Consider the following 13,702-nt stretch of genomic DNA (forward strand, 5'->3'; position numbering starts at 1 on the left):
GTCAGCTAAAAAAATGTTCAGAGCTTCTGACTCAGACCCAGAGCGATATGTTTAAAGAGTATGCTTTAAAAAAAAGAGAAAGAGAGAAGCATAGTGCCTCAACCAAAAATAGGTTACAATACAGATAAGAGTTGTCGTCTGAGCAGAATGTATTATGATGCTCTGAAAATGGAGACCTGGCTGGTCCGTATGAATGGAGGCAGAGGAAGAAGTCTGCTCCGCTCTGTAGTCTGTAGTCGCAGGTATAGCCAAATGAGATGGCTGTAATTAAATGCATAGCCAAAGTACATTCTCAGCTGTCACTGGAATATATTAATGTAGTGCTTTCCAGAGGTTCATTTTACAGAGATGAAGGTTGTGAGCCAAAATAAATGGTAATTTCTCACTCAAACTGTTCATGTATTTAAGTGGAAAAATGTGAGTAGGGGGGAGAAAAAAGTAACTGGCCAGACTGCAAGGACTGAAAAAAAAAACATTCTAACCAAAAACTTTTCTTCTTTGTCCTTTTTCTTTCTCCGCCCACAGCATTTCTGGGTCTGAACTCCGTCACTTACCTTTTGATGTTGACAAAAGAGAAGAGGTCGCCATGGAAGTGAAGGAACGCAGACCTTATCGCTCGCTGACCTCCCGGCGGGAGTCGGAGCGGCGCTACACCAGCTCCTCGGCCGACAGCGAGGACGGGAAGATTAACCCCAAGTCCTACAGCTCCAGCGAGACGCTCAAGGCCTTCGACCAGGAGTCCAGGCTGGCCTACGGGAGCAGAGTCAAAGACGTGGTGCACCATGAGGTCGACGAGTTCTGCAGGCAAGGTAAGGAGCGGTCCGTCCCACTGTTGCCGCCACAGAGTGAATTCCTACCACCAGCACGAGAATGAATGGGTGTTCTATTTCGTTTTATATTTTTTATTTGTATACGAGATGTTTAGAATATGGTGTATACTATCCCGTGCAAAAGTTTTGTCACTTGGAAAGAAAGTGCTGTAATGTGAAAATGGCATAATCAATCTACTATCAAATAACAACATAAAATGAGCAGTAAACAAGAAAAGAAAAATCGAATCAATATTTGAGGCGACCTTCCTTTGTCTTCAAAAAGGTATCAATTTGCCTGTTATGTGTACTTGTAGTGTTTTTCACTAGAAAGCATTGCATGGTTTATTGATATGAAAGATCTCTAATAATTGTCAGGAAAGTGCTCTTTAGGGGCTGTGGCATGTCCTCCTGAAACGTTTTAGAGAGCCATCTCTTACAGGCAATTAAGACGAACTGTGTGTGATATTTGATCAGGATTTAATGTAGGCTATCCTTTGCCTGCGACCATCTAAAAAACTTTAAAAGGAGGTCTTATTACGCTGTTGTAGACCTGACATTACTTGAGACTGAATTTAACGACGGGGTGAGGTGTGTCCGGATTCTCTGATGTCTTTTATGACCTTCTAATGTGTCCAGATGATGGCGACCTGGGGAAGACAGCATCCGCTCGCAAACCTTTTTACTCCCCATGAATACTAAATGCATTGTTGCTCTCGATCACACCAGCACTCTGGCTCTTTTTGTATGCTTTGCCTTTGGTGCGGCTCCCTCTTGTAATTGTAGGAATTTGCAAGTCATGCAAAAGCTGTTGCACTGTTCACCCCCCCCCCCTTTTTTTTTTTAAAAGAGCTCCCCTAATAATCTTTAAAGCTCTCCAACACAGTATAGTGGATGAGGTGGTGTTCTTTGTTCTGAAGGACATTTGATATAGTCAGTTATTAATCTGCTTTATGCCCACAAATCAGGATAATATGGAATGGCTCAGAGCTTTTTTATTTAATAATATAAATCAATACCGGAATATACAGTACATACTAAGAGGGATAGTGTTTATATGTGAAAAGAGATGGATATGAATATATGTGTGTATAAGCCGCAGGACAGTGTTTTATGCAAGTTAAAAGAAACAAAACCATATTAATACCATATTAACTGCCCCGGTGTATTGACCTCATAGCTGAAAAATAAAAATGTGCAAAATCAATGTACAGGCCGTGGTTAATAGTTGGTAAATTACGGTATGTGTCTACAGGAGCTTGTGTATGTATATTTGTACTTTCTCATTGCAGGGGCCGACTTTTCTCTCCGTGATCTGGGCTTTGGCGAAGCCGTGCCGTCCCACGTGGCGGCCTACCGGACAGATCTGGGCCTGCCCCACCGCGACTACTCCGTGAGCGTGGGCTCGGACGCCGACACCGAGACCGACGGCATCATGTCCCCGGAGCACGCCGTCCGGCTGTGGGGCCGGCAGAACACCAAATCGGGCCGCAGCTCCTGCCTGTCCAGCCGGGCCAACTCCAACCTGACGCTGACCGACACCGAACACGAGAACACGGAGAACGGTAAGGCGTTTAGTCCTCCCTTTCTATTGTTTTTCCTGTTCTGCTTTTGTTGTAGATCTTTTTTTACTTGTTTTTCTCTCGCTATTATTGACTAATATTTGATACACCAGGTGGGAGTTCTCTTGCTGTCTTTTTTTCCCCTTTTCTAAACTATTATGCACAGCTAAAACTGGACAAAGCCCTACACATTGCAGGCTGGCTGAGTCACTCGCAGCATAATCACTCACTTTGGCTGGGATGCTTTTTTGCCCTAGGTGCCGCACTTGTCTGCAGAAATGAGGGTCAAAGCGCAAGCCTGTGCTACGTGTTGTTTCTTCTTCCCCCCAAGGTCTTTCAGGAGGGTACCTCTGGTGGCTCGTAGCGAAAGCTGAACAGTCCTTGTGAACTATGACTGTGACAAGAGGGGCCAGTGCTGGTCATCTGACTGGCATTTCTCAAATGGTCTCTTTTAATTTTCAGTGGTTTAGCTCTGCTTGTTGAAGTACCCTTCTGTGATGAAGGACCTTGATTTTCCCACCAGTTTGATGTCAATATTGATGTTTTTCTTGCATAAAGAGCGGCCTTATCCATAATCATGAATCTCCTTCAACTTGTCAAAAGCTGTTGTTGTTTTGAAAAGGGCTTAAGTGGCCTCTTATAATAGGTTAGTTGAAGCGTTGTCCCTGGGCGGTCAATTTTAGTGCATGGTTATGCATACACAGAAGAGATTCATTACACACCAATTGCTAATGGTCCCGAACTGTGAAATTTTACAATCCTCCCATTGTTCTGTAGTAACATAAACCCTGTCACCCTGTGTGACCCTGGGGATTCTCAGTGTAGGGCGAACCAACCTTAATTTTGGTCATGGTTGTTTAAATCCTGCTGCTTGTGCCCTAGAAATAAATCAGGATATTTTTCTATTATTCTTATTTTAAATAATGAATGTCTCCAAATTCTAGACATCTTATCTTAATGTGCAGTTGTAGATTTAATCAAAACAATCAAAACAAATCTCATCCAGTGCTCTTTTTACAAGGCATTAGGAGACATATTTGTACAATATTAGACATGGGTCATTGTAGACATCGGTCAGGTCTCATCTGTTTGTTATTCCTGGTAAAAGAGTCCGATATCCTCTCAGTTACACAATAGACAGCAATTATCCATGGCTGGCCTTCAGCAGTTTCTAACAGGTGATGACACCGCTGCTCCAGATAAAGGAGGTGGCTCGTCTGATCGCTCTTCCTGGGTCTCGGGCTGGTTAAATGGCTCCCCTGAGGCCTACTGTGAGTAGCCTACTGGAACCAGCCCAGAAGGTCACTATGCACTGGGCGGCCATCGCTGTGAAACATGTGCAGGGCCCGATTAGGCGTGTAAGCGAGCTGCAAAAAGGCTGTCGGCGAGACGAAATAAATAAACGAAACGTGTCAGAGGAGGATCAAAAACTAGTAGTTATGAAATCCGTCTTGAAAGATGTTGTTTGATAAAAACAGGAGGGGGGTTAGGGGGGGGGGGGGGGGGGGGCTGGCGGGTGGCGTTGGGGGATGTTGACTTGTCATTTTCTTAGCAGCTGTAACCAGCGAGTATACGATTTCTGGAGGCACCCTCGTGGTTCCGCCTCACTAAATTCATCCGGCGCTTCTACCGTGGGCGGATGCTCAAGCAAATCTGCCTCATGACTTTGCGTGTGCCAGCCAGGCAGCCTGCAAGTACTCAAAGCCATCGCGTCGACGCCCGCCACGTCGCCTGGGCAGCCCAGGTGTTGTTCTACATTCGAAAGACGGTGTTGAATCTGCCGCGCTCGCTGCTTTAGCTGTGGGTTGCTTGAGAGGCAGCCAGACATGCTGAGCACTGTTGCCTTAGGTGGAGGATTTCTCTCTACTGAGTACCATGCTAAACCCCGTCTCTTGAATCGCTTTCTGATTGTACTGTACAGAATGGCAGAGGCTTTGGTTTCTCTGTGATGGCCCACCGATCAGAACTGACTCCACACAGCCATCTCTAGATGTGGTATTACACCCCGTAAAAAATGATCGATTTGAACCTCCAATGACATTTCATTCAGATGATGGTTTGTTGTATGACAAGCGTTTCACTTTGGACACAGATGCTTGCAGTAAATCCTTCTCTTCAAGAAGAATCTTTAAAAGAACATGATTCTTCTAGATAAATAACTCCCTCCTTGCAAATGGCTCCATGTATTTGCTTTTCTGAAATCCAGCGACACAGTTCTGCATTTCAGAGAGAGCCCCATTGCAAAGCATTAGATTCTTATCCCAACAGACAGGTATGACTTTAGATTCTGGGATGGGCTTGCCTGATTCTCCAATCCTGGGGGAAATGAAACTGCCCTTTACAGTCTGGATCTTCATGTAGATGTTGATCGGATGGTGTGTAATTTAAGTGGACTTCATTGCTCAGGGAAAAGAGGGAAGTGCCCATATTGCATTTGTGATGCCAATTGCTTCGACAGCTACATTTGGACCGTTGCAAATAATAAAAAAAAGAAAAAACCTAATTCAGAAACAGCTATTTATTCCAGTCATCCAAGCCGAAAGACGACTTGCGTTCACCATTTAATCTGGTAATGCATAATAACTTGCGTTTCATATATGCAGAGTTAATTAAAAACCATTGAGCAGCCTGCCTCACTTGTGTTTTAATCTGCCTGGCGTCAACAAACCGTTTTCTGTGCCTTTAAAATATTCGTGCCGCTGGCCAGTTTCTCCCGCGCTGTGTGTGTGTGTGTGTGTGTGTGTGTGCCTTCCTTGACCCTCAGGTATTATACATGCAAATTGTGGAAAGCGATTCTGATTAAATCATGCCTGTATATGTTTCAGTAATGTGAGCATAGCTCTACCTGATACCGCTGCCAATTAGCTGAATAATCAACATCCTCCATTCCTACGCGGCGTGGATTGTTTACCGTCTGCGTTGGTAATGAAGTTTCATTTTGTTGTAATTTTGGAGGGGCACCTTAACGGAGCACATCTGCATTTAAAACACAGTCGACCATGAATAAAAAAAAAAGAGGGAGAGAAGGAGAGGGAGAGAGAGGCAGAGATCTAAGCTCAGACAAATTGTGCCCACAGCGCAACTGAGATGCTCGCTTAGCATCTAGCTTGTAGCATTATGGTTTGCTGGTGAGCAGTGAACATGACCCAATTTTTATTGTCTTATTTGGAAAGCATGGTTGGACAATAGCCTGACAGCCTGCTTAAATATGCTCCCTCAGTTGCTAGCCAGCAGAGACTTTGCCCATCCCCAATGAGCTCTCAGTTGTTTATTAGAAGCTCAAATCAGCTCAATGTGTGAGTACGGGTGTGCATGTAAACTGTGTGTCTGTGTGTGTGTGTGTGTGTGTGTGTGTGTGTGTGTGTGTGTGTGTGTGTGTGTGTGTGTGTGTGTGTGTGTGTGTGTGTGTGTGTGTGTGTGTGTGTGTGTGTGTGTGTGTGTGTGTGTGTGTGTGTGTGTGTGTGTGTGTGTGTGTGTGTGTGTGTGTGTGTGTGTGTGTGGTGTGTGTGTGTGTGTGTGTGTGTGTGTGTGTGTGTGTGTGTGTGTGTGTGTGTGTGTGTCTGTATATGTGTGGAATAATGGGGTCAGGCTGATGGGCCCTAAAGCCTGCGGACCCCCTGTGAGTAATTCTAGCACATCGCTGCCGCCGAGTCACGTCCGTGACAACACAGGTCATCAGTCAGCCACGCCCGCTGGAGAAGTGAAGGTGGCCTGGGGCTGCGCTAGATACGCCTTCAACAGCTGTGGCAGCACACAACACGCTGCACACAACCACAAGCTCCCCCTCTCTCTCACTAGCTATATAGGAGGGCCAAGGCTACTGTAGCTGCACGCAATGATTTTTAATTGTTTTCATAGTCGACTAATATGTGTGTCTGTGTCTGTGTCTGTGTCTGTGTCTGTGTCTGTGTCTGTGTCTGTGTCTGTGTCTGTGTCTGTGTCAACTGTGTCTTTGTCTGTCTGTGTCAACTGTGTCTGTGTCTGTGTCTGTGTCTGTGTCTGTGTCTGTGTCTGTGTGTTTGTGTGCACAAAGTAGTGCATTGAAACATATTGTTTATATGCAGATATATTTACATAATATATTTGCATTACTTGGTAGCTTCCTGAGGACCAGTAGGGGGCGCTTTTTAGGGGTCAGACAGTTGATGACTGGAACTCGTGCTGCCTACCCCTCCATCCTCACCCCCCTCCAGAGTCAATGTGTGCTGAGGTACCAGCGTATTGATAACAGAAACGTCACGCTCAGCATCACAGAGTTAATGGAGGAAGTGCTGTTCAAAGCGATCTGGTGGCTAGCGGGCCGACGCCAGAGGAATGGGCCGTTCCCATGGTGCCTGATCAGCCAGCAATATCCCGACTGTAAAGGATTGAGTAGAACTAGGGGTGGCGCTGCATGTGGGGGTCGTAATGAGAAGAAGGGCGTAGCAGTGGCTCTTTGTCTTCTCGGAGCTCTGGAAGTGGAGCTTGAGAGAGAGAGAGAGAGGAGTGGTGAGCGATTTCTGCAGATTAACCTTGAAGGGCGATTTATGTTTGTTTTTTGTGTGTGCGCGTGTGTGTGTGTGTGTGTGTGTGTGTGTGTGTGTGTGCGCGTGTGCGTGTGTGTGCATGTGTGTGTGTGTGTGTGTGTGTGTGTGTGTGTGTGTGTGTGTGTGTGTGTGTGTGTGTGTTAGAGTAAAGCTGCCAGCGCTTGCACTAATTTTCATTTATTCTTTGCTGGTTCATTTTATTTATTTAAATAAGAGAAAGCACAACAAATTAATCTTATATATCACTGGGACTGTTATAAAAATAAAACGATAAATGTGTCCCTGAAAATTACATGGGGGAACATTTGCAAAATGGTGCTTATTAGGATCTAATAGATGGTCCTTAGCATCCAGCAACTGGGAGTATTTTATAATAGCCTCATCTCTTCACCATTACTTCATTAACTCACTGACCCTTTAATGAGCAACATGGACTCGTCACGCTCTCGTACGTCCAGCCACATGCCACCGGGCTTTGTGTCTAGACTGACCAGAGAGAGTGTAGGTGGACTGGATATCCAGCAAATGTACTTTTACTGCTAACAATGGGCTGCACAGTGGCTGTCAGTATGGGCTCCCATAGGGATGCTGTTATCTGCTGCCGCCTCGTGCCCTCAGAGAGGTGCCAGGCCATGTGTATGTGTGTGTGTGTGTGTGTGTGTGTGTGTGTGTGTGTGTGTGTGTGTGTGTGTGTGTGTGTGTGTGTGTGTGTGTGTGTGTGTGTGTGTGTGTGTGTGTGTGTGTGTGTGTGTGTGTGTGTGTTCAAGCCACTGAGCCAACGCTTTCAGACAGGCACCGCTATGGGGGGGTGGGGGGTGTTGGAAATAGAAGCTGCTCTGCTAAAAAATGGTCTTTGGGAGCAAATAGTATGGTGCGACTTCGAGGGGGTATGAGTGATTGTGTGGTGTTCTCCCTGATTCCGGGACTTTCTTTCCCCCGCCTCGGTCTTTGGACGTCCACGGCCCATCCATCAGCAGCTTTCCGGGGCACGTACTGTACCAGGTAATGTAGAGACCAGATAGCTCTTTAATGTTCAGCTCAAAGCCCACGGCATTGATGTCGAGCCATAAGGGTCAGAAAAGGGGGAAAAAAAGCTAGCCACCAAACCTCGCTATTTGTTAATTAGCGCCCCCTGTCCCTGTCCCTGTCCCTGTGTTTATCGTTGCGTGTCTTCAAAGGTTGCCCATGTAAATTGACAGTGTAGCGTTCCCCGGGGCCCGGTTTTGCTTTGGTGTCCCTATAGGATGACTAGTTGAAACACCGGGAAAGAAAAGAGGCCACAAGATCAGACGGGCCAGATTTTTCATGTTCCCCCTGCACGAGATGGAAGAAAAATCGCCTCCTTTTACTTGCGTTTGAACGTCGCGTTTCCGAAGCTACTCAATCTGTTCCACACCGCAGCCTTTATTAGGCAGAGAGGGAGAGACGACAAAGAAGAAGAAGAAGAAGAAGGAAAAAAAAAGCGAAAAACGAAACCATAAGACTGTATTATATGTCACTTTCAAGGCTTAGAACAACGAGGAAACTTTGAACTGCTGAAAGATTGAGGTTACCAGAGGCTCTCTGTGGTACTGATCAGCTTGACAGTAATTGGGGATGTCGTCATCGAGTCAGGCAGTCGGGTGTTGTGTGCCTGGGCGTGCTCAGTCCTGCGCTCCGAGCACGGCGGGGCTAATAATCGCCTGATGCTCTGCTGTAAATGATTATTACCTGTATTCTGCTGCTCGATGAATGGCCTCCTCTCACTTGGTTAAGTCTGTGTCGATTGTTTTGTGTGTTTTCCTAATAGCCCATCTGCCCCCTTGGTGAGGTCATCAGGCTTGTGGAAGCGGTAATTGCAGCGTGGCCCCAGCCGCGTATGGAAATAACAGCTTTTTGACGAATTACACAGGGAGAGGGGGAGATGAGCACAACATCGGAGCTTTTTTTGTTTTTGTTTGTTCTGTCGGTGTGGGGCGAAAAATTGGTCCGTGCGAGTGAGCGAGGCGAAAACTCAAATTAGGTTTGGCAATAGCCACGCCTACCTGAGGTGTTTGGAGCATGTGGGAGGCTGGAATAGACGATGGGGGGTTATCGCTTTGATGCATGCCTCCCATTTGGAAGCCATCTCTCCCATTTGCTTCTCTCTCTCTCTCTCTCTTTCTCTCTCTCTCGCTCTCTCGCTCTCTTGCTGTGTCCTTTGAACTGATTCCCCCGAGGCCTGCCACCATATTAGGAGCCCGCGGAGTGAAGTTAAATCAGACTTCCAATTAGAAGAGACATTTCCTGTATTACAGAACTGGATTCATTAGGGCATGTTGAACAGTGTTGTGGTAGCGAGACCACAGAGGGATGGGGTTACTGACGTGACCTTGGGACAGTCTGAGAGAGAGAGACAGAAAGAAAGGGACCGGGAGAGAGGGAGGGAGGCTAGCAACTCTGCCCTCTGATTTGCTATCTAGTGACATCCATGACGATCAATGCATTTTTTGCATAATAATCTGTTATTACCCTCTTTAGACTCTTGTGGCTGGATGTAGACTAGACATGACTGGAACATGCTCCTTGATCTTGTGGCGTTTGCTCAAGATGGTTTGATCAGCTGGGACAGGAGCAGATGCATCGGCCTGCATGTGGGCTGTGTTTATAACACAATGGGGAAGTTATCGTCCAAAAATGAGTTTTCTAGAACGAGCTTTGCGATATTGTTTCCTCTTAACGCGGAAGGTCCATGACTCATTCGTGCTATTTTTAATTCTTGGGACGGCCAGCTATAGCGGTATCATGTAATACCTGTTATCAGGATTCCGCTCGCCTGTCTGCAAGCTGATTACTGTAGTATTGCAGCAATCAGATACTGTTGTCCCCCTCATTGAGATATTCATTGCCTCGCACTGTGTGGAAGTATTTGAATTAAGCTGTGTTTAAAGAGCTTAAAAATTCTAGATAACAGATGTTATCACAAAGTGTGAATGTTTTTTTTTTTTTAATCTAACATTTCCAAATAACTTGATTTAAGAAAAAGAATGAATGTTTGTACCTTCTCCTATATATGACTCTAAACGTTGTCCAGTTATTGTGTTCGTTGTGTCCAGTTCATATAGCTTTAAGGTGGCAGACAGCCTTATCAGAGCTAATTCCTCGTGTGGACTGGTGCATTATTTCTGTTATGAAGTGATAAGTGAAAGGGGGGGGGGGGGGGGGGGGCACACACATTCCAACCGTCACATCACAGCGCCCACTGGCATCACCAGAGCTACTTTGTAGTCATTTTTTTTCCCATCGAGGCATTTAAAATGTAAATAGTCTCGCATTAATGTGACGTGCTGTCCATTTCTGTGCACTTGCCAAGGTGCATCACAAGCAGCAGCTTGCTCTCCACCGACCCCCTGTCCTTAACTGTCGCTGTTTCGGGGGCCAGATTTTAAAAAGTCTCTTTTTTTCCCCCCCTCCACCAAGAAACGTCTCTAAACTGAACTCCAGACTTTTGGGTATCATTCTTGGCCGCCGTCAACCCCCTCATCCACTGCAGTCATCCCACAGACGTCTTACCGCTAGATTGCAACCGGAGAGCGAAATCCAAAATGTTTTATAAGACTTGCTTAAGTCTTTGCTCGCTGTGGGATTTGGACGTGACATTCACCACATTTCGTGGACTTGGAACTTGAATTTTCTCCCGATTTCTCACGCCCATGACTCCTTCGCCAGCGAACAAAACGGGAAGGAAGTTGGGGGGTGGGACGAAGAAAAGAGAAGTCTGCCTCCGTTTGTTTACTCTTTTGGCAGCTCTGTCCCTGTTCTCAGATCAGGGATTAGCACACTTCCAAACCAGCTTATTTTTGCAGGCTAATTTAGGGCCTCTTAGATGGCCTAGTGGGCTTTGTTGAGTGGTTATCTGCCGTACTCCATAACCTCCCCACGACTCCCCCGGTCTCGCCCCCGCTCAGCTGGACTCCTCCGACAGCCTCATGGTGCAGCTGATCAGCTCCCTCAGCATCACAGGCGGCGCGGCCATCGCTAATCAGACGACGACGGCGAAGGCTGGCTCGTTTGGTTCGCTCATTTCGGTCACTCGTTTTTCTTCTGCCGTCTTCATCTATAGCTCTCTCTCTGTGACACTTCCCACGCAGTTTCTCTCTCACTCGTTTTTTCCCTTTCTCTCTCGCGCTCTCTCTCTCGCGCTCTCTCTCTCTCTCGCTCTCTCTCTGAAATGTCATATTATCTAATCCCAGTTAAATTAATTCTGCAGATGGGCATGCACGGTGGTGGTAACTTGCTTTTCCAGTGCGTTAGATCAGCTTGCCTGTGCCAGGGCAACATTGTGGGAGGACAAACGAGAAAGAGGAAGAGTGATGGATGGAGAATGCATCATGGAAGAGTGATGGATGGAGAATGCATCGAGATTTGCGTCAGGTTGAAGTTGGGACCAATTTGGACCTGTAGTTAAAGCCATATTTGCCTCCAGGAGCACCATCACAACTACTTGTACATGCATTCTTTGTCATGCCAGTGCTGTTCGAGCCGTTATATTGGTAGTTAGAGATAATGAAGCCGTTTATTTTACATGGTTCAAACTTTTTCTTTTACTTGTGCCAGATGCCATTTTCAAGAGGTGTCAAAATCGAAATGGTGGCCATTCATTCATTTTCACATCTCTTCAAGAGAACTGAAAAGGGGCCGAACAAACAAAGAAATGCAAGGAACACAAATGTGTCTGACATTGGAATCTTTGTAATACAGCGCAGCATTCTTTTGGTAGTGCGCTCGGCACATTACGTGAGAAATGTATTTCCCCTTCCTTCTGTGCCGTAATGAGAAATGAAGCTAGTGGAGCAGGGCAGTGAAATATCAGAAATGGCGTGGCATGTGTGAGCCGTGACAAATTAAATGTAGCAAAGGGGCCCCTAATTCTTTTTTCTTCTCTCTTGTTCATCACATCATTTTGCTGGACTCTGCATTTCCGTGTTATTTAATTGGCTTTGACATAAAGGCTAGTAGTGTGGCGTCGGACTGAGGATGTGGTCGCACTTTCATTACCGGCCTGGAATAGACCTCATTTAATAAAACGTACGTACGCCACACTGAAATGGATGCTGGGGATTTTGTGCGCATTGGTAGTTGCTGCACTGCTCTAGAGAGCTCAGTCAGTCGGAATGAGCTCCAAAATGCAATATGAACCAACATGTGACCACAATGCTAAGTTAAATCTCAAAGTTTCAAGTCATAACATTGTCGTGTCGGGGTTTCTTCATCCCTTACTTCCAAAAGCTTTTATGAAGACCTGTGCTAGTAGTCACGTCTTGCGTGTCGTCATAATTTGAGTCACGGAACATTGTGGTTTTATAACAAGCCAGTAATTTCAAAGGAGTCGTAAACACAGCTATGCAAATGTCACTGTACTTCGTCTGAGAGTTCATGAGTGAAACGAAAGAGACCTGAGGACTGAGACTGCCCGCCTGTGTAAATGGCCCAGGCTTTACCTATTAACCATTCCCCTGGAACAATATGGGAGGTGATAACAAAGATGCAGCCATTAGCCTCATTGGCTTCCGCCTATTAAAAGTGAATCTGCTACTTTGTGAATTATCACTGTTTCCTGCCTTTGAGCAATAATGAAAATATGAAGATGAGCGTCATTTTTTTCACCTCTATCTCTCTCTCTCTCTCTCCCCATCTCTTCCCCTCTCTTTCTCTCTCTCTCTATCTCTCTCCCCGCTCTCCGTTGTCTTCCTCAGACAATAGCAATTTGTGAGTAATGATTGTGAACAGAAACATTATCATTATGGCTTGCCTTTCGCCTGCCGGTCCGCTAGCACTCCGTCGGAGACATTAGCTGCGAGATAATCTGTAATATTTTTCTTTTCTTTTTTTTCTCCAAATGCGACGAAGAATGCTGATGATATCTCGCGCCGCAGTCTTAAGAATAAAACCAGTGTCGCACACTTCGCACACAAACACACTCAAGCATCTGTATATCACTTGTTCCCAGGTGTGTGGACACGTTGATTAATGCAGAGTGTGCTAGCAGAGGCAGGCACCCATGTTCAACACTTGCGAGCTTGCCAGTGACTAGGGAGGAGGGTGTTGTTGTGTGGGGTGCATGTTGAATGTCACAGAGGGATATTCGGTAGGCGCATCATAAGGTATCACTGTCTGCAAATGAAAGGGCATTTTTCACCTGGCGGTAAATGTTGTCTTAAGTGTGCCACATTTTTCTCTGTGACCTTGTCCCCTGGCTGCTGTTGAGCTGAACAAAAACCCTAGCAAAAAATAAAATAGGTCTAGTTTACAGATGCTTGTTTTTTTTTTAACGGAAAGGAGCTGAGTAAGGCAAAATTATACTCTCTCTCTCTCTCGTGTGTGTGTGTGTGTGTGTGTGTGTGTGTGTGTGTGTGTGCCTTTGTCATTTCATCCCTCTATCCTCCTATCCCTATCCCATTTTTCTCTCTTCCACTCTCCGGAAGTTCCACTGTCACATCTCCGGTGAGCCCTCTCCTTTTGCAGCGGGGCCAGCCGAGGTCTGCAGGTCATGCCGGTGCCAGGACTTCTGTGCACCAGTGAACTGCAGGGCACCCCTCCTCAGACAACTCCCGAAAAGACTGGTTCACTTTTCTTGGAGTTTCGGCAGGAGCATTTTCTGTTTTATTCACATTGGTGCTTGAAGGAATAGAATCAAGCAAAGCCAGCACCAGCCATCAATGTCTCCATATATTACAGAAGTCAAACAAGGGAGTTTTTTTCGAGACTTTCTGTTAATCGAACAGAGCAGTGGCGAGTTTGTTTTTGCAGGTCTTTTTGTGAGAATGAATTAAATAGATAAATAAGC

General features: G+C 46.0%; 1 protein-coding gene across 1 annotated transcript in view; it reads left to right on the forward strand.

Annotated features, from left to right (window-relative positions):
• The first annotated feature begins 580 nt into the window (after positions 1-580).
• tenm4 (teneurin transmembrane protein 4) overlaps positions 581-13,702 on the forward strand; it is a 150,163-nt gene continuing 137,041 nt past the window's right edge. Inside the window, 2 exon segments of the mRNA XM_062552929.1 lie at positions 581-809; positions 2,102-2,374. Coding sequence (XP_062408913.1) covers positions 587-809; positions 2,102-2,374 — 496 coding nt within the window. The 5' untranslated portion in view covers positions 581-586.

Source organism: Sardina pilchardus, chromosome 13 (genome assembly GCF_963854185.1).
Source record: "Sardina pilchardus chromosome 13, fSarPil1.1, whole genome shotgun sequence".
NCBI classification, from domain to species: Eukaryota; Metazoa; Chordata; class Actinopteri; order Clupeiformes; family Clupeidae; genus Sardina; species Sardina pilchardus.